The sequence below is a fragment of the Octodon degus genome, unplaced genomic scaffold (genome assembly GCF_000260255.1).
Source record: "Octodon degus isolate 3935 unplaced genomic scaffold, OctDeg1.0 scaffold00006, whole genome shotgun sequence".
Classification (NCBI taxonomy): Eukaryota; Metazoa; Chordata; class Mammalia; order Rodentia; family Octodontidae; genus Octodon; species Octodon degus.
In genome coordinates this window covers 30991727-31009244 of record NW_004524582.1, presented here as the reverse complement: position 1 = coordinate 31009244, position 17518 = coordinate 30991727, and the positions used below count along the sequence as shown (strand labels likewise).

At 57.0% G+C, this 17518-nt stretch overlaps 1 protein-coding gene across 3 annotated transcripts in view; it reads left to right on the top strand.

Annotated features, from left to right (window-relative positions):
* The window catches only part of Afap1 (actin filament associated protein 1), a 113824-nt gene that overhangs the window by 66344 nt on the left and 29962 nt on the right, over nucleotides 1–17518 (top strand). For all 3 annotated transcript variants that reach the window (XM_004624593.2, XM_023699824.1, XM_023699819.1), the window contains exons 6-8: nucleotides 3479–3658; nucleotides 11518–11613; nucleotides 13994–14072. In XM_004624593.2, coding sequence (XP_004624650.1) covers nucleotides 3479–3658; nucleotides 11518–11613; nucleotides 13994–14072 — 355 coding nt within the window. The remainder of the gene's footprint in view (nucleotides 1–3478; nucleotides 3659–11517; nucleotides 11614–13993; nucleotides 14073–17518) is intronic.

Sequence of the window (17518 nt, the reverse complement as noted above, 5' to 3'; positions counted from 1 at the left end):
CTGCTCCTCTGACTTCTGGGCTGCCCCCTGACTTCCGGGCTGCTGGCCTGACTTCCGGGGTGCCTGCTCCCCTGACTTCTGGGCTGCTGGCCTGATTTCCGGGGTGCCTGCTCCCCTGACTTCCGGGCTGCCCCCTGACTTCCGGGCTGCCCGCTCCCCCGACTTCCGGGATGCTCCCTGACTTCCGGGATGCCTGCTGCCGGCCAGCCGGCGGGTGGCCCCGTGCCTGGGCTGGGTCTGCAGCTCGTGTGGAAACGCGGTGTAGCCCGCCAGGAGTTTCAGATGGGTTTTCTCATTTGTAGTGAGTCAGTGAATTCCTCAGAGCCAGGTCATAGAAGTGGGACGGCGGCGGGGGAGGAGGCAGGGAGAGCCAGGAGGGAGCTCTGGACAGCTTGCGGCCAAGGCTTCGTTCTCGGGAGAGCACAGCAGGAAGACGAAGTAGCCGCGGGGCTGCCTCCCGCCCTCCTCCCGGAGCCGCCGCGCCCGCCTGCTGCCCTGCTTCCTTCGGGAACCAGCGTCCACTTGGGCTTTGCAGTGCTTCGTGTGTGTTTGTCTGGCCTTTTGTCTTCCTTTCAAGTTAAGCTTGGGGGAGAAAAATCGCCCGTAAGTCTGCCATTGCAACAGAACGCCAAGGCCGGCCTAAAGCGCGCGCCTCGGCGGAGAGCAGCCCTCGCGACCCCAGCGTGCGTGCGTGCGTGCGTGCGTGCGTGCGTGCTTGCATGCGTGCATGCGTGCGCGCCGCCGGCCTACCCGTGCGTGGGGTGCGCTCCGCCGGCGACTGGGTGTGCCGGCGCGCGCCTGTAATCCCAGCGATTCGGAGGCTGTAAACTGGAGACTCGGCAGGAGTCCCATCTCCTTAGCGAAACCCTGAACGCCCTGTGGACCCTGCGCTAGATACAGGGAAAAAACCCAAAACCGGAAAGCTGAAGAATTTTGTTTCTGAGCATCGTGTTTTAGTGAAGGAGACAATACTTTTAAAACTGAGTTTATGTATAAATTATGGGGAGTTTTTATTTTCCTAGATTCTTAGGACACTATATTTTTTAATTAGTGTTTTTGTTCAGTTTTTTTTTTTTTTTAAACAGTGAGAGTACATATTTTTTCCACATGTGTGGCCTGAAATTCTCCCAAATTTACAATTCCAAAAATGATGCCGTGGGGAATTTTAAAGCATGAATAACACAGAGAGATTAATATGGTCCTTATTTATAATCTGACCTCATAGCTGCAAGATGTGGATTTATTGCAGAGAGATTTTTAAAATGCACAGTTCTTTTTTTCCTCTCTCTTCCCAGGACTCGGAGCTGAGCTGTGAGCTTTGCACTGAGCTACATCTCCAGTCTTTAGAAAAAAAAACTGTATTTTTTAAATTTCAAGACAAAGTCTTGTTGTATTGCCCGGACTGGCCTTGAACTTCGGAACCCCCTTCCCCCCGCCCCCCCCCCCCCCGCCTCCTCAGTGCCGGGTTGCAGGGTGGGCCACCATCACGGCTGTGCACACAGTGGGCCGTCACGGTGCGGTGGCCGGGCCAGCACTGTGTGGTCCGCACCCCTGCGTCTCCCCCTCACGCTCCTCCTGTGTCCTGTGTGCCTGTCCCGAGTCTCTCTCTAGCATTTCCACTTGGAGGAGCTGTCCGTATTGAAGAAGTCCACGGAAAACTAGGGAAAGCCCTGTCTTTGATAAAATGGAAAACTTACCTCTTTCTCTTTTGTTGTATTTAGGACAGCGTCTGCAGAGTCTACAGGGTCTCACTACGTAGATCGGACTCATCGTGACTCTGTTTTCAGCCTCCCGAGCGCTGGGATTACAGGCTTGTGCCACCACGCCCAGTGTAAAACCTTTTATTTATGTTGTGATTTTTTTTTCTTTTTAACATTGAGAAGTAGGCTAAGGTCCTCTGTTGGTAGAGTGAACTTCTCTGTGATGATGCAAGTACTTCCCAGCACTTGTGACGCCTTTAGCACAAAGCACTGGCTGTGGGCCCGGCCCCTGCCCCTCCCCAGGCCTGCCCGAGCCCTTGTCCTTTGACCCAGCTGTGCTGCTGCCTGCCCTCTCCCTCCTCCCCTGCTCCTGGGCTGTCCTTGGGGGCAGCCTGTATCGTGTCCTGGGCCTGACCTGCCTGGGTCTCTGGATGGCATTGGTCATGTGGCTAAGACCCGGAGTCCAGTGTGCAGGGCGGGAGCGGTGGCGTTTCCCAGCCTCTGCAGTGGCACGGGCAGTTCTCTTTCACTTTTTCCCTGCCCAGCTATTCAAACTATAAAAAAATCCAGGAATGGTGAGCGTTCTTAGCAACATGAGCTTAGGTGGTTCAGCAGTGCGTTTAGACATGGCAGCCATCAGCTGAATTTCTGAAGGAGATGGGTCCCTCAGACGGTCCCTGAGAAGCACAGATTTAAAGCTGTGAGGTGGCGTTTCTCACAGCAAGCGTCTATCCGTTCACACGTCATGAGTCAGGAATGTTGGGTCCAGACCCAGGACCGCTCTCTTGCTTCTTGAGGCCGGGTCCTTTCTGACCCTCTTCCTTGTAGCCAGCCCCAGCCTCCCTGGCTGCAGCGTGAGCCACCAAGGGCTCAGACGGGCTATGCGAGCTGCCTTGGTGGCAGGCGTTACTGTTCCTAATACGTTCACGCTCTCTAACTCATAAGAACAGCAAAGCACATTCATGCATGAGGAGATGGCTGAGCAAAGAAACTTCCTGGGGCCCCGATCAAGTTAGTAACAGAGCCGAGGACCCAGATACCTGACCTCTGGGCTTGAGTCTCTCCTGTAAGAGGGAGGCTTCAGGCTCCAGCTAATAGAGTTAAATAAAAGAAGCTGCGGGCAGAGATTTACTTCTGCTCTCTGGGTACAGAGTAAGCAGGAACTGAGGGCACCAGTCTCAGCGATAGCTGGTCAAGGGACAGCCTAAGAGCAGACACAGCGGTGTCAGGAAGCATGGCTGTGACTCCTCCGTCCGTCAGGCGCTGGACTTCGGGGTGAATGGACCACTCGTCTGCCTGCATGGAGGGCGTGGAGATGGCGCCAGCAGGCGCCTTGAGTGCGGGCTGTGGCACCCCCATTTGCTGCACTGTCTCCTGCGTTGGGCCGTGTGGCTGCAACAAGTGGGACCGTGTGTTTTCTGCACTGCGTTATCACACAAATGCAGCTACGCGTTTCTACGTCCACGCGTGTGTGTAGAGCTTGCTGAAGGCGCTCTGGCTGCAGGGGAGCTTTCTTCCTGACGGTCGCGTCAGAGCTGCTCTGTGCCTTTGCCACGTGGGCAGGCAGGCAGGCAGGCAGGCAGGCAGGCAGACACTTGCCCTGCGTGGAAGCAGTGTGGGTGTGAAGCGGGCTTTCCCGTGAGGTCCCAGCCGCACCGTGTCCCCACTGTCAGATGGGCCTCGTGCCCGGCCTGCACCGAGGGCTTACGGCGCGGCGTCCTCTCGGGGCTCCGCTCCAGCCTCCTCACTGTGTGTGCCCCTCTGTTGTGTTGGTGCAGTGCTACAAGAGCTCCAAGGACCAGCAGCCGCAGATGGAGCTGCCACTGCAGGGCTGCAGCATCGCGTACATCCCGAAGGACAGCAAGAAGAAGAAGCACGAGCTGAAGATCACACAGCAAGGCACAGACCCGCTGGTGCTCGCGGTCCAGAGCAAGGAGCAGGCTGAGCAGTGGCTGAAGGTAGGCAGCATGGGCCCGGCGCCCCCACGCCCACGCCTGCTGACCTTCCTGTGGCGCAGCCTGGCGACCAGGGTCCTGTCACCTGGCCCTTCTGAGAGAGGCTGTCTGTCCCTGCTTGCAGGCTGCCTCCCAGACTGCCTTTTATTTTCTCTAGTTTCACTGTATTGTCCCTGCACATGGGTCTTTGTTGGTCTGTTCTGCTTGGGATTTGCTGGGCTTCTCTTTCTACGTTTTAGAAAGAATTCCCAGCTGTCTTCTCCCGGCTCATCTTTGCCGCCTTGCCCCCTCCAGAGGTGGTGTTTAATCAGCAGACTTGCTCGGTTCCGTGTCTTGCCCTCTCCACGTTCTCTCTCCGCATCCGTCTGACTTGCTCTCTCTTGCTACCTCCCAGGGCGCCCCTTCTCTCGCTGACTGTTCCTGAGGTGCTGTCGCACTCTTCTTGTCTGCTGTGCTCTTAGCTGACCGCGGCAGTTCTCAGTGCTCCGATGAAGCAGTGCAGCTTGGGCGGCTTCTACACAACAGAATTTGCTGTCTCGGTGTTTGAGGCTGGAAGGCCACGCTCTGGGTTTGCGCAGGCTCAGTGCTGAGGCTGCCTTCTCCTGGGGAGCCTTCCCGACGCTACGGCACAGGGCGGGCTTTCAGCCCACTCTCAGGGCCCCACCCAGGGGTCTCATGACTCCAGAGGTGCCGGGTTACGGGGTCTAGGTGTCCCCCAAAGCCTCGCATGGTGATGCGGCTTTTTCAGAGGTGGCCGAAGCTAAAGTGCGTGGTCAGTTCAGACTGCGGGTGCTGGGATTAAAGGCGGGTGACTGCCGGATCAGCCCCCTGGTTGGACGTGCACTGACCTGATCCCAGCTGACAGCACAATATCAGGGGCTAAAGAAGTTTGCCTCTCACTCCTTACCGGTTGCTTTTGCTGTTTTCTGCCACCATGAACTGTTACCCCTCCGCCACACCACCCTGTCTTGGAACCGGCTGGTGATAGCCTGCAAGCTCTGTAAACTGTGAGCCACATAAACCTCTCTTCTCTTAACTTGTGTCTCAGCAGTGAGAAACGTAACCAAGACACGCTGCCTCCTAACGCCTTGCCCGAGGGCTAGGATTTCAGTGAGCGAATTTGAGGCAACATATTGCATCCCTCCAGATAGTTTTCGTCTCTAGAATTTTTGTATTGGCTTTGTCAAGGCATGATGGTACCTGGTGGCTGCAGGGAGATCCCCATCCTGGGTTGCAGACAGTACTGCTGCTGGCCTATGGGCAGCCAGGCTGCACTGCAGGAGGAAGCAGTGCACACCGCCTGTGCCTCCAGCCTTTTCCCTGGACCGTTCCGGCCTGAGCTCCATCCCTTTTGGACGGGGCCACTTGGGGCCACAGAGGGTGGGGACCTCTAGCACAGAGCACGGGGTGTGGTCATTCAACATTTTGTTGCCAGTGGCTGTGGCCTCCCTCCTCGGAGAATGAGGAGAATTCTTTTCTTTCTGGATGGTCCTCTCAGATTTGTCCCATTGGGCTGAGGAGCTCACGATGCTGCAGAACTGCCCCACGCCCGCACGATCTCAGGGCCCTTTCACGTCTCTGCACCCGGCATCGCTGTGAGCAGGTCTGTGTGACAGCAGGGACCCAGCTGGGAGTCAGCCGTGGTTGCTTGGCTTTGCCTTTCCTGCTTGCTTGTTTGCCCAGCAGCTGCCGTCCTCCCTCGGCCCGCCTGTGACCTCAGCCTGGTGTGGCTGAGTGCGGACCTTGCTTGCCGCTTTTCTTTCTGTCTTGTGTTAGAGGAGCATAAGCAGCCCTATTAGCGGAATCAAAGAACACACTGCAGAAGGGTGTGGGTGCCCGAGGGAGGGGAGGTGCTTTCTTGTGGCCGTCCTCTGCCTCGCATCCCACTTTCGGCCTGGTGGACCCTTCCCTCCACTCTTCCAAGCTGTTGCTAGGTGGAATAATCCTGTACCCTGCTCCCTCGGCTGTGCGCTCCGTGTGGACAGGGGCGTTGCTGACCAGAGCAGTGGTGGCTCCCTTTGTGTGTGGAATTAATTGCAAAAGCAACTTTTTAGCAACAGCTGGTAGTTCTGAAAAGAGAAGTGAGTAATACAAAGTGCGTTGTCTCTTTCCAAGGAGCTCAAACCGATTGCTTATTCTAATATTTGTGCTGTCATCTCTGTGGCATGTGACAGCACAAGACCACAAGTAGTCCGGATTAGAAGTGAAGACTGGCCACAGACTGTAGCCACCTCAGGCTGGCAAGCCCTGAGACGGACACCTGCTTTTCTTGCTCCTGGGTGTGGCCAGTGGATTGCCCTCCTTTTCAGGATCACCTAGAGATTTTTAAAACATTGGGGCAAAGTGATTCAGACTCAGCAGGGTGCAAAGAGTTTCTTCTTCTGATGTTGTGTCTTTTTAGGGTTCGGAGGCGCCGCAGAGGGGCTTGCTGGCGCACCTCCTCTGCTTAGCTCTCTCCGCCTCCAAGGGAACTTTTACCTTGAATTTAGCTAATTTAGAAAATGCTTTGCTTGTGTGCTGTGTGCCCTGACCAGCACGCTCACAGCTAGGCTTCTCTGGGGCTGGCCCCAGCTCTGTGGGTCCTGCAGGGCTCCTGCCACCCGGGGTTGCCTTGTGCCTGTGGCTCCTTGGCACCTCTTGCCAAGTGCCAGGTGGACATGAAACCACGGCACCCTTGGCTGTGCCCTCCGTCCCACGTGCCATAGCCTCTCGGGGGTGGGGCTGCTGAGCGTAGGAGCGCCGGCTGCATGGGGATCCCGCCAGTGTCTGCAGGCCGTTACCCTTTTGCCAGCACGTGGGCCGTTGCCTTTGTGGGACGTGTCCGTGCCTGTGCAGCAGGCGGACGGGCGGCTGGGTGGCCGCATCATCTTCACCTGAGCAAAGTGCTTGGGGGCTTTGCCTGCAGACACAGGAGCCCTTCTCCCTGCTCTGTTGCCTGCAGACTCACCACATAGTGTGGCACAGCTTCACGTGGCTCCCGCTCGCGGGCCCGGCCTCTGTCCTGTGGTGGCCTGGCAGACTCTGAGGCAGCCCACCCCAGGCAGTGCAGTGCGTTCGTCGCACAAGCTCGAGTGTAGGCTAAATTCTGAGAGGGCCTCACTTCAGAAGGCCTCGTGCGAAGGCTTTCAGCGTTTGTAGTCGCGGTGCAGGGCGGCATCGCCCTTGTTCCCTGGTTGGGCTTTGTCGCCCTCCAGCAGCATATCAGAGTGGCCGGCAGAGCTGTGAGCGAAGTTTTAAATATTTCCCCCTTTCTTCCCTTTTCTCCTTTCTTCTTTTTTCTCACATCAGGTGGGTAATATGCTGAGCTTGTAACAAGCCTTGAGGGAGGCAGTCTTTCACAGTCTTTCGAGACCCTGGCCCAACGCACAGCCTTCGCGATTGCATGGTCTCTTACCTGAGAAACCAAGCGTGAGAGAGCAAAATTAAAGATAACAGGAAAGGAGGAGTGGGGCCTTTTTTCTTGAGGCTGCATTGGAACTGCGTTTCCCTACAAGCGGAGCCCTGGCTGCACCCCAGGTTTTGCGCCTCTATTAGCTTTCTGTTCAGAATATTTTCTGATTGCTGTTTCTTCTTCAGCTAATGGCTTCTTTGAGATGTATTGCCGACTAAACAGTTGATGACTTTAGAAAATCATCTGGTTTTTTTTTTTTTTTTTTAAAGTCTCTGTTTTAACTTGGCGACATGCACAGACTTTCTGAGTTGCTGCCTAGGGACCAGTGGGTGTGATGTGTCGCTTAGGGGAGATGGGCCAGGAAGGGCCCTGCCCATAAGTGGAGGACCTGCGTGGCCAGCTGCTTGGTGCCCTGGCTCGCCCAGGCTTGCAGACCGCCGTGTAACTGTCAGGCTGATCTCTATACCCTTACTCATTCATTTACTAGGGTTTTTTTTTTTTTTTTTTTTTTTTTTTTCCAAAATAACCTCAGCCTTTGCAGGGGTGTTTGGGTGGGAGTGCATCTGCACCCCCTGGTGACGGCCACACCTTTGTGACTGAGATCACCCCCCTCCTTTTTTTGGAAGCAAAAACCTGCGGTCGTGAAGAAAAAATGGCCCCATCTAGAGGGAAGGCGGTGTGTCAGGGTAACAGGAAGCGGCCGGGCCTGGTGCCCAGCGCGGGTCCTGGCCCCCAAGCTCACGATGCCTGGCTCAGCCTCTGATTTTTATCTGTCCAGGGAAAGAGCACCTATCAGGATTACAGAAAGGGTAGAGTGAAAAACTGACCCAAATACACTCTTGGGACTATTAGAAGCAGCTAAGATATGAAAACTGGACATTGTTCACATCACCCCTTTAATTCCCTGCAGAAGCCCAACAGGAACTGTCTTTTAACACAGTGCCAGCTATTTTCTTACCATAATCTGCTGTTACCCATTAGCTGGGGACTGGAGATCGGGCTTGTGATAGAGGCACAGCTTTAAGATAACAATGAAAATTCCTCTAGTAAGAGCCACGGACCTTTGTCCAGTAACCCAGAAGATAGCATCGGACCAGCCCGCGACCTTGCACGGCTCTTCGGGAGCTGCCTCCAATCTGCTTGTCCTGCCCCTGCCTCCTCCACACCAGCAGCTCTTATTAGCTCAGTGTGTGTGTGTGCGCGCGTGTGTGTGTGCACACGTGAGCGTGCATGCGTGCATACTCACAGATGCCGTAAGCATGAGCTGTTGCACAGAGGTCAAACAGAAGACCAAGAGCCAAAATTCCCAGAAGCACAGTGGTCAGGTTTCCTTCAAAAATGTGCAGAGACTATGTTTCTGGAGAAGAGGGATCCAGTTCAAAGCAAACAAAAGCACCACAGAGCACGTAACAATTTGCTTCCTGGAGAATTTGCGCCTGGGATTTGGGTGCAGTCCTCCTCAGTGCCTGTTGGCCTCACAGAACACTCTCCTTGAACCGCAGTGCAGGAACGTAAGGAGCCGCTCCGAGCCGGGGTGGGGAGCCTGTGCTCCTGCTTGCTGAGCTCGCTCACAGGGCTCTCTTGGTCTGAGAGGAACATGGGGCAGAAGGACATTGTGTGACACGGCCTGCCCCGCCCTCTGGTGGTCGCTGCCTTCCCATGGTGCCCTCTCTGTCCTGGCACCGTTGCTGCTGAGCCTGCAGGTAGACAGAGGCTGCGCCTGGCCTGAGCCCCCTGGTGCCCACCCCTTCTGTGCACTGGGGTTGTGCAGCTTCCTCTGCAGGGAATCCAAGATGAAGCCAGAAGAGGGCTGGTGTGCAGTGCTGCGTGTGCAGACCTGCAGTGGGGCAGCTCTGTGGGCTTCTTGCAGAGGTGCAGACTGAGCAGCCCCGTGGCCGGGGCCCTCGCTGCTCGAGTGGGGGCTGGGAGCCCCGCAAGCAGGAGAAGCTGCTGAGGGCAGGGCGTCCCAGCGTGCCCACCGCGAGGCTTCCCTGACATGCCTCTTTTTCTCACACTTCTGTCTTTGTGGAGAGTGCTGCGAAGAAGCCTGGAGACCTTTGCCAACTGGCTCACTTACGCCTCCCTTCACTCCTGCAGCCTTCCACGTGCCCACTCTGCCCCGAAGCTGAATCTCCAGTCAGGTTTAGTCCCTTGCTGCCTGCCCTTCTCCTGGCCTGGTTGCGTGGCAAGCTGGGCACGGGGCCACAGACCCGAGCAGGTGCAGACTGTGCTGTGACAGCAAGTGCATGTGGCCAGGCGGCCCTGACCCCCAGGCGTGGGCTGTGTGGGTGGCACGTATGTTACTAGGTCTCTGTCACCATGACACAACGCCGGAGCACACAGTTTCTAAGGAGGAGAGGCTGTTTGGCTCCCAGGTCCAGGGCTTCTGGGCTCTGTGGCCCTGGAACGAGGCAGCGTGTCATGCCAGGGGCATGAGGCACAGGAGGCCACTCACCTCATCGTGGCCAGGAAGCCAGAAAAGAGCCAGGAAGGAGCTGGAGTCCCGAGGTGCCCTAGTGACCTAGCTGCCCTCCGGGGCCCTCCTTGTATAGGACCCCATCTCCTAGCCCGGTCACAAGCTGGCCACCAATCCTTTGGTGTGTGTCCCTGGCTTTTGGGACACTGCCTCATACACGGCAGGAGGCCAGAGCCTGCGTCTTTATTTCTGGGGGATGCCCACCTCCTATAGGGAATCCCACATGTGCCCCAGAACCCCAGGGAAGAGAGAAAGAAGCTCTGAGATGCTGAGATCCAGGCCTTTGCAGGCCCCGTGGATCAGGGAGCGGGCATAGGCGCAGATGCAGAGGACTCGAGTCCTCAGTGACACAGGTTTGCTGGCGTCGCTGACCGGGCCTTCCTTTAACTGAAGCTGTGATCACGGGAAAGGGCAGAGGTCAGCCTGCTGCCATGCGAGGACAGGCAGGCTCCTGCTGGATTTTGTCACCGTTGGGCTTTCACCCCAGTCCGTGAGCTGCTGTTAGAGGATCAGAATGAGGTGCAGGGCTAGCGCAGGTGTGGGGTTGGGTGCACTCAGCCCTGGCCACACTTGGCACCACAGCCAGTGGCCTCCATGCTGTCTTGCGGCTTCCCTGGGGAAAGGACTGAGCCTCGTCCTCCTTCACTAGAGCCTTCACCACTGTTGGAGCCGATCTTTGCCCTTGGCTGCCTGGGGAAGGTGCAGGTCCCCCACAGGACGGTGTCCTGTGTACCTTTGTGCCTCAGGATTCACAAGGAAAAAACCGCTGCCCTGAGCTCCGTCAGCTGCTTCCTTCCTGGGCTGCTTGTGTCCCTCAGCCCAGATGCGGGCGCAGCTTGGTTACTCCTCCATGAAGCAGCTGAGTGGCAGAGTGCTAGGGCCCAGTCAGCTCTCGGGTGGAGTCCCAGCACCAGAGCCCACGGAGCGCGTGGATTCAGAGCCACCTGCTGAGATCTGGCTGCGGGGCTGCTTGGGCATTCGGGGCTTTGGCCAAAAGGAGCTTGCGCTGGACTCAAGTTGCAGCTTATCTCCAGCAAGAATAGATGGCGCTTGTGGGATTTGCTTGCCGACTGCGCGGGAGGACCTTGTTGTCCCGAGTACTGTGTCCCCACGACAGGCCACGCCTGCACGTGCTGTGAGCGCCACAGCATAAAGGATCGAGTGCGTGGCAGCAGGGCTGGCTGCGATGGCTCCGCCCGCCGGGGCCTGGCCCTCTGGATTTCTCTAGGCACAGGCCCTCTTGGTGCAGGTGACCTCCGTGGTGACCTCCGTGGTGGCTGGCTAAGGCGTCTTGCACGCGGCGCCTCGCTTTCTCTTCGCCTTCATTCTGCCAGAGATCAGCTTGATGCCTTCCTTTACCCAAAAAGAAACTGAGATTGAGAGGTTAGTCCTTCCCTCCGAGGCTGCGCAACCGGGCACCGATGGTCTTCCCCTGTGACTCACTGAGGTAGTAGACTCAACCGGCAGGCCGGCGCCCGAAGTTCAGCGCGAGGACCTCTGCCCACAGCTCATGGGGAGCCCTGCCTTCGAGGAAGGTGCTGCGCTGAGTCACGTCGCCACACAGGCCTCTGCCTCCCTTCTGTGGAAGCCTTTCCTGGGCCGCCTGGCTGCTGTCTTCTCCTGCTCCCCACTCCGCCCTCCTGCTTGCGTCTCTGCAGCCTCCCTCGGTCTCACGAGGAGGCCAGCCTCCTCCTCCTTTATCTGCAGCTCTTTCCGCTGCCCACTGCAGCTGGTTGACAGCTCTTATTGTTTATGATGAGAGCTGAGCAGTAGGGGGTGAACTCCATGAGCGGCTCCTCGCAGGCACTATTCTGCTGTCTCCCCAGAACTGCATGGAGAGTTCGGCGAGTGAATGAGCCACCCTGATGCTCCATGTGCCACGTGCTTCTGACTCCATGAGTCGCTGTCCCCCATGTACCAGTCTGGCCTCTCCTGGTTTGGCTACTTCCGTGTGGTCTGCTTTCAAAGGACTCAGTCTCTGTCTGCTTCCTGCAGGTGATCAAAGAAGCGTACAGTGGCTGCAGTGGACCCGCAGACGTGGAGTGCGCAGCCGTGGCCAGCGCCCCGGTGCAGAAGGCGGAGCTGGAGAAGGTAACAGACCAGGTCTTCAGCAAAGAGGACTCAGCGGCAGAGCTGGGTCTCCTGCCCAAAGTGTTCTGAGTTTTGAGAGTTGATTTTTGCTTTTGGCTGAGGCCTACGTGGCGACTGTACATTCTACAGGTGCAGCGTGACCTGTTCATGCAGGTGTGGGCCGGGGCACTTGGCGTACCCACCATCCCAGAGGGTTAGCATTTCATTGTGTTGGGAACGTTCCAAATCAGCCCACGTTTTAGTAACTTACTCTGAGTCTATCATTTCTAGGTGGAAAACAGCGCGGCCCTGCTTCCTGCCCACTGAAGGCCACCTTGGGCTAAGCTGGGTGGTCGGTGCTCGGCTGCAGTTGGTTGTGCTCTCGCTGGCCATGGGGGAGGAGGGGCTTGCAGGAGCAGAGGTTCTGGTACAGCGTCCCTGCCACTGGACACTGGAGCAGGGCTGAGGGCAGGTCTGGCTCCTAAACTGGCCTCCCAGTGGTTTGCTCCCCGCAAACTCTGGGTTCATCTTCAGTCTGGGAAGGCAGAAGCCGCTCTGCCACGCAATGGTGGGCTGTTGCTGCAAGCCCCTCCTCTCCAGAACACATGGAGCCTGGTGTGGCCTGTGCTTTGGGCCAGGCCAATACTGTTTCCATGGAGACCCAGGGCTTCCGGCCATGAGGTCTTCTGCTGGCAGCGTAAGCCCCAGAAACTTTCAGAGGCCGCTCTTCAGCCCTGGCCAGGGGACAAACAGATCCCTTTCTGTGCATCCTTGTATTCATCAGAATTCCCCAGAGAAGCAAAACTGATGGACGTGCATGTGTGTAGGAGGGGATGTTCTAAGGAGCTGGCTCATCCCGTCACAGCGGGTGCAAGTCCACATCTGCAGTGTGGGCCGGGGGCAGGGGCCCAGGAGGTCCCCAGTGTAGATGAGTGAATGCATCTGGTGGGGAGTCGCCTCTCCCAGGGAAGCGTGTCTTCCTGTTCCCTCATTACGGCCTTCACCTGATTGGACAAGGCCCACCCGCACCAGGGAGGGCTGTGCCCAGAATCCACCAATTCAAACCATCTAGAAACACCCCTCAAGCTCCCACACAGAACTCACCATGTGACATTGTGACAGGAAAGCCCTTGTCCTCCCTGACAATAAAATGACTTCCTGCTCTTTGTAGGAAATACAGAAAGTTTAGAGACACAAATAGGATGTGAAAGTCCCCCATAAGCCTGCCCCATAGAGGAGGTGCCCTCTTCCGCACCCTCCACACGGCCACGCAACCTGATTCACGCAGTCGAACCCTTGTGCTGCTTCCCCCACCCCGCCCACTTCATCACAAGCAACAGCATGTTTGCATTCCCAGAAGCGGCTGCAGCCCTCACGGGACTCTGCTCACATGGGCTCAACCTGCCCGCGCCCCAGTGCGGGACTCTTCACTGTTTAAATTACAGTTTTTGCATACAGCTTTGTGCCCCTCTGCCTGTTGCCCAAGAAGATTTTCCTGGGAGCTGAATTCCTCGACCAAATGATAGAGCTGTGTTTTGTTTACCCATAGTTTGATTCCTGTAGTTAATCAGGGTGCTTTTCTAAAACCTCACTCGGGTGTCCTTTCCGGTCACAGTGCATGGGGTTCTTCTGCGCTGGTCAGAACTGGCTCTTCGCCTTTCGGATTCCAGGTGCTGAGGTCTTGTGGTGGCAGGTGGCCTCCCAGCCCTGGCTCTTCCCCGTGTCCTGGGAATCACGCACAGGTCTCCTCTGCGTCTGGCTCAGGCCCACATGCTTGGGCAGGGCCAGGGCATCCCAGGGATGCGCTGGGAGGCTGCTCCCATTGCCCTGACTCCATAGGCTGCTGAGCAGGGACGGAGGGATCCGGCTGCAGCCCTACATCTCCGTCAGCTATTAAGGCAGAATCTTAACCATGCCCACTAAGTCCAGATGTTGGGCAGAAGAGTCAGGGATCCCTGTCTCCTCTGAAGCTCTGGGAGTGGCTTGTTTCTCCCTGTGAATGTCTGGGTGTCACAAGCGGGTGCTTGCCGTTCTTGCAATTATTAGTGAGTAGCAGGAGAAAATTAAATGGATGATGGAGTGAATGTTAATTTATGTAAGGATTATGTGGCTTGATGGATGAATTTGTGTGTGTGCGTGTGTGTGATTCTAGTATACTCTTGCAGGAAAAAATATTGAGTGAGATAGGCAGGCAGGGCTCTGGGCGCAGGCAGTGGCTTGCCTCATTGCGGGTTCTTAAGGCTTTCCTAGCGATCTCACAAGCCAGACCAAGGCAGAGTGAAGCCTGTTCTCCATGGGGTGCTGTGACTTCGGCCCACATTCCCTTTGCCTTGCAGAAGGTCCACGCTGCGTGGCTGCCCTCATAGCCTCAGGAATAACCTAGCCCTTTGTGTGCTTCCAGAAGCTGTCCTCGGAGAGGCCCAGTTCAGATGGGGAGGGCGCTGTGGAGAATGGAGTCGCCTGCAACGGGAAGGAGCAAGGTGAGCGGGTGCGATCGGGAGCCGCACCCCGTGCTGCGGCTGTGTGCGCACCACCGCCCCCGTCTACACACCTTGGCACAGCCGTGGCCTGCAGCCTACACTGTGTCTCCCCTAAGTGACCATGGAGGTGCACTTGGGTCTGTGTTGGGAGCAGCCGGCGATGCCTGGTTTCTGGGAAGAGAGCTTTGGGTGCTGAGACCAGAAACCCAATTCCTGAGAGCATCGCTCTGGCTTGGCACCTAATCTGCACAGGCTTCATCCGTCTCCACTTCCTCATCTTCGAATGAAAAGAGGCTAAGCTTGTGGATTTGTGAAAACTTTTCTTTAAAAAAGACTGACTGACAATGTCCTCTTTTTACTTGCCTTTAATTTTTTAAAACAATTGTGGCAAAATACCCCTGTGGTAAAATCCACCGACTTAGCCCACTCCTCATGCACCGTTCGGTGGCCTCGGGCCCACTCTCACTGTTAAGGAACTGCTACCCCACCTGTTACCAGAGCTTCCCAGATGGAAACTTGGTTACCCACCCACCCGCACACCCATCCTGAGCCACCAGCCACCTGCACATCTCTGGACCTGGCTGCTCTGGAGCCTCATGACAGACCCCTGAGGATTTGTCCCTTTGTCACTGGCTCATTCACTCGATGTCCTCAGGGTCCATCACATTGCAGTGGGCATTAGAGCTCCCTTCCTTTGTAGGGCTGAGTGATACTCCATCACACAGACTGAGCTCTTCCTTATCCACGTATCTGCATGGGCTCCCGTTTAGTGCCGGCTGCCTCGGGGCTGTGGTGAGCCATCAGCTGAGAACACCAGTGTGCAGATGATGAGAGAGACTTTTTAAACTCGGCCTTACAGAGTACGAGTTCCGTCTGTTTCCCTGTTTGGGCCTGCATCTTGGGTGTGCACCACCACCACAGGTAGACAGCACCTCTCACCCAAGTGTGGCCTGCGCTCCTCTGTGGCCCCGAGGCCTCCACGCCCCCGCTCCTGTGAGTGCTGCCGTGGCTCTGAGCCTCGTGGCCACAGTGGCAGCTCTGAGTTGGGCTCATCTCATGATACCATAGCCCGTGCTCTCCCACGCTGCAGTGGGCGCCAACAGACAGCCTCTTCCCGCCGATGCGCCATGGGGTAGTGGACACAGTGGTGTGTCGGTGTGCTAGTGCGGGGCGTCCGGGTGACTATGTATACACCTCTTCCAGATGGCGCTGGAGAGACTCTCTTGTGGACACATGGCTGTGTGTTGCTCGCCTCCATGTCCCGGAATGCCTAGGTCGAACATGTCCTTCTGGCCTGGGCCCCGGCTTCTGGCTTTCCGGCCTTCTTCGGCCATCTTAGCTGGTGTGTAGCAGTGGTGGTTTCTTTAGTGACCAGCACCAGAGCCACGCTCACCTGCGCCCTTGGCATCTCCTGTGGTGGCCCCACCTCCGCCTCTACTCTTACTGGTGCCTTTCTTCCTGTTGAGCTTGGAGGGTCCTTCGCGTATTCTGGGCGCAGACTCTATAGAGACACATTGTCACACGGGTCTTCCTGTCTGCACTGAGGCGAGGGTGGGTGCTAGAGGAGGCCACGCCTCTGTGTGTGCCTAGGACCTGTGCCTTGGCCGCAGGGCTTATGGATCTGCATCCGGGCCCCACGTCCGCTGTGGCTCACATGAAAGGGCTCAGAGGCCCCTGTGCCCACAGCACAGGAAGCCCGTGGGGACTGTCACACAGGACTGGGTTCACTCTGGAAGGTCACGCCGTCTGCGCCCCCACGTGTGGCTTTCCAGTTTGGTCTCGGTGTAATTTTAGTCCTGTCCGTCAGGAGCCAGTCAGTGAAACGTATTGTCTGTGTCTTCCACAGGGACACTAATTATGTGCAGTCCAAACTAGCAAAGCTGTCTTTGTTTTGTCCTGAAGCAAAATTGCATCTCCATGTTCCACTTCACTGTGTTTTGTTTGTTGTTGTTGCTGTTGTTTGGTTTGGTTTTGAAATCCGGTCCTACTCTTGCCCCGGCTAGTCTCAAACTCTTGGGTTGAAACTGTCCTCCTTCCTCAGCCTTCCAAGTGCTGGGATGACAGGTATGCACAGGGCCTGGCCCCCGACGTGCGCTGAGGTGCGAGAGACGCTGGCTGCCCCCTCTCTCCTCCCCCCAGTGTGCCTGAGGGGTGGGGCTCCATGGTAGTGGGTCTGTCTGGACACACGTGCAGGTGGACCTGTTACTACCTAGCGTCCCCGCTTGCCTCCAGCCGTTGCAGCGTTGGTCCTAGGGATGAAGGATGACCTGGCCACGGCTCTGCCTTTCCCTGCCGTGGTGCTTGGCTCTGGCCGACCTCCATCTCCTGTCGCTCTTGGCTACTGGCGGAGGGGCGATTTCAGCTCTGCCCCTTGTGGTTTTCTCTGTTACCTGGTAGAGAAAGCCTGAACTCTGGCAGCTGTGCCTGACATTTGGATCACACTCACAGGCAGCAGCTGTCCACAGTGCTTGTGGCCAGAGCCAGGAGTGTGGCTCTGAGGCTCCTGCTTCTTTCATTGAGGTGGGGCCCTTGGCTTCGAACACCATTGCGTGTGAGCCAGGCTTGGTGGCACACACCTGTGGTCCCAGCACTTTATGGGGCTCAGGCAGGAGGATCACAAGTTCAAGTTCAGCCTGAATGACTTAGCAACTCAGTGAGACTCAAAAAAATGGAAATAAAAAAGGACTGAGGTGTAGCTTGCTGCTGTGAAGGACAGGGCCCAGTCCCCAGCGATGCTCATGCGCACATGCGTGTGCACACACACACACACACACGCGCGCGCGCGCGACCTTGGTGGAGAGCCATTTGGGGTGGCTCTGAAGCCCTCTACTGGTACTGAGGCCTCGTGAGGGAAGGGGCGAGGGTCTGATCCCTAGCCTCATGGGAGGACAGGGCAGCCAGCAGGGCGCACCCTTGGTCCTCAGGCAGGGCCTGCAGGGGACGCTGTGGGACAGGAGTCCGTGGAGTTGTCCCAGCCTTTCCTCCCACCAAGCCATAGAAAAGCACCGGGCCCATTTCTCTAGGATGGCGTTGATGACAGTTACGGCTCTGCAGGTCAAGCAGCTGCCTGTGTCGCTCGTGTCCTCTGCCCGGCGCAGTCAGCCGGGAGCTCCTGTTTCCAGGCTTGTTTCTTAGTTCTGTTGTGGACCCTCGATTCTGCTTGCATCACCAGGTAGCTGCCACAAGAGGGTCCGGAAGGCCTCATCCACAAGGATGGACCAGCTCCGCTTCTGCACAAGTTAGTCAGGAGCGCCCAAGGAGTTCAGGCGTTAGTGACGCCCTCACAGCTTCCCAGTGCTTTCCTGGCCAGTGCAGATCTCAGGAGAGTGCAGGGCAGCTCCCAGGCCAGCTCTGGGTACATGCAGGGTGCTGGGTGCCATGCATGGGGAGGGTGCCGGCTGGGCACCCTATCCTGGCCATGGTGCCGGGCAGAGCTTTGCTACACG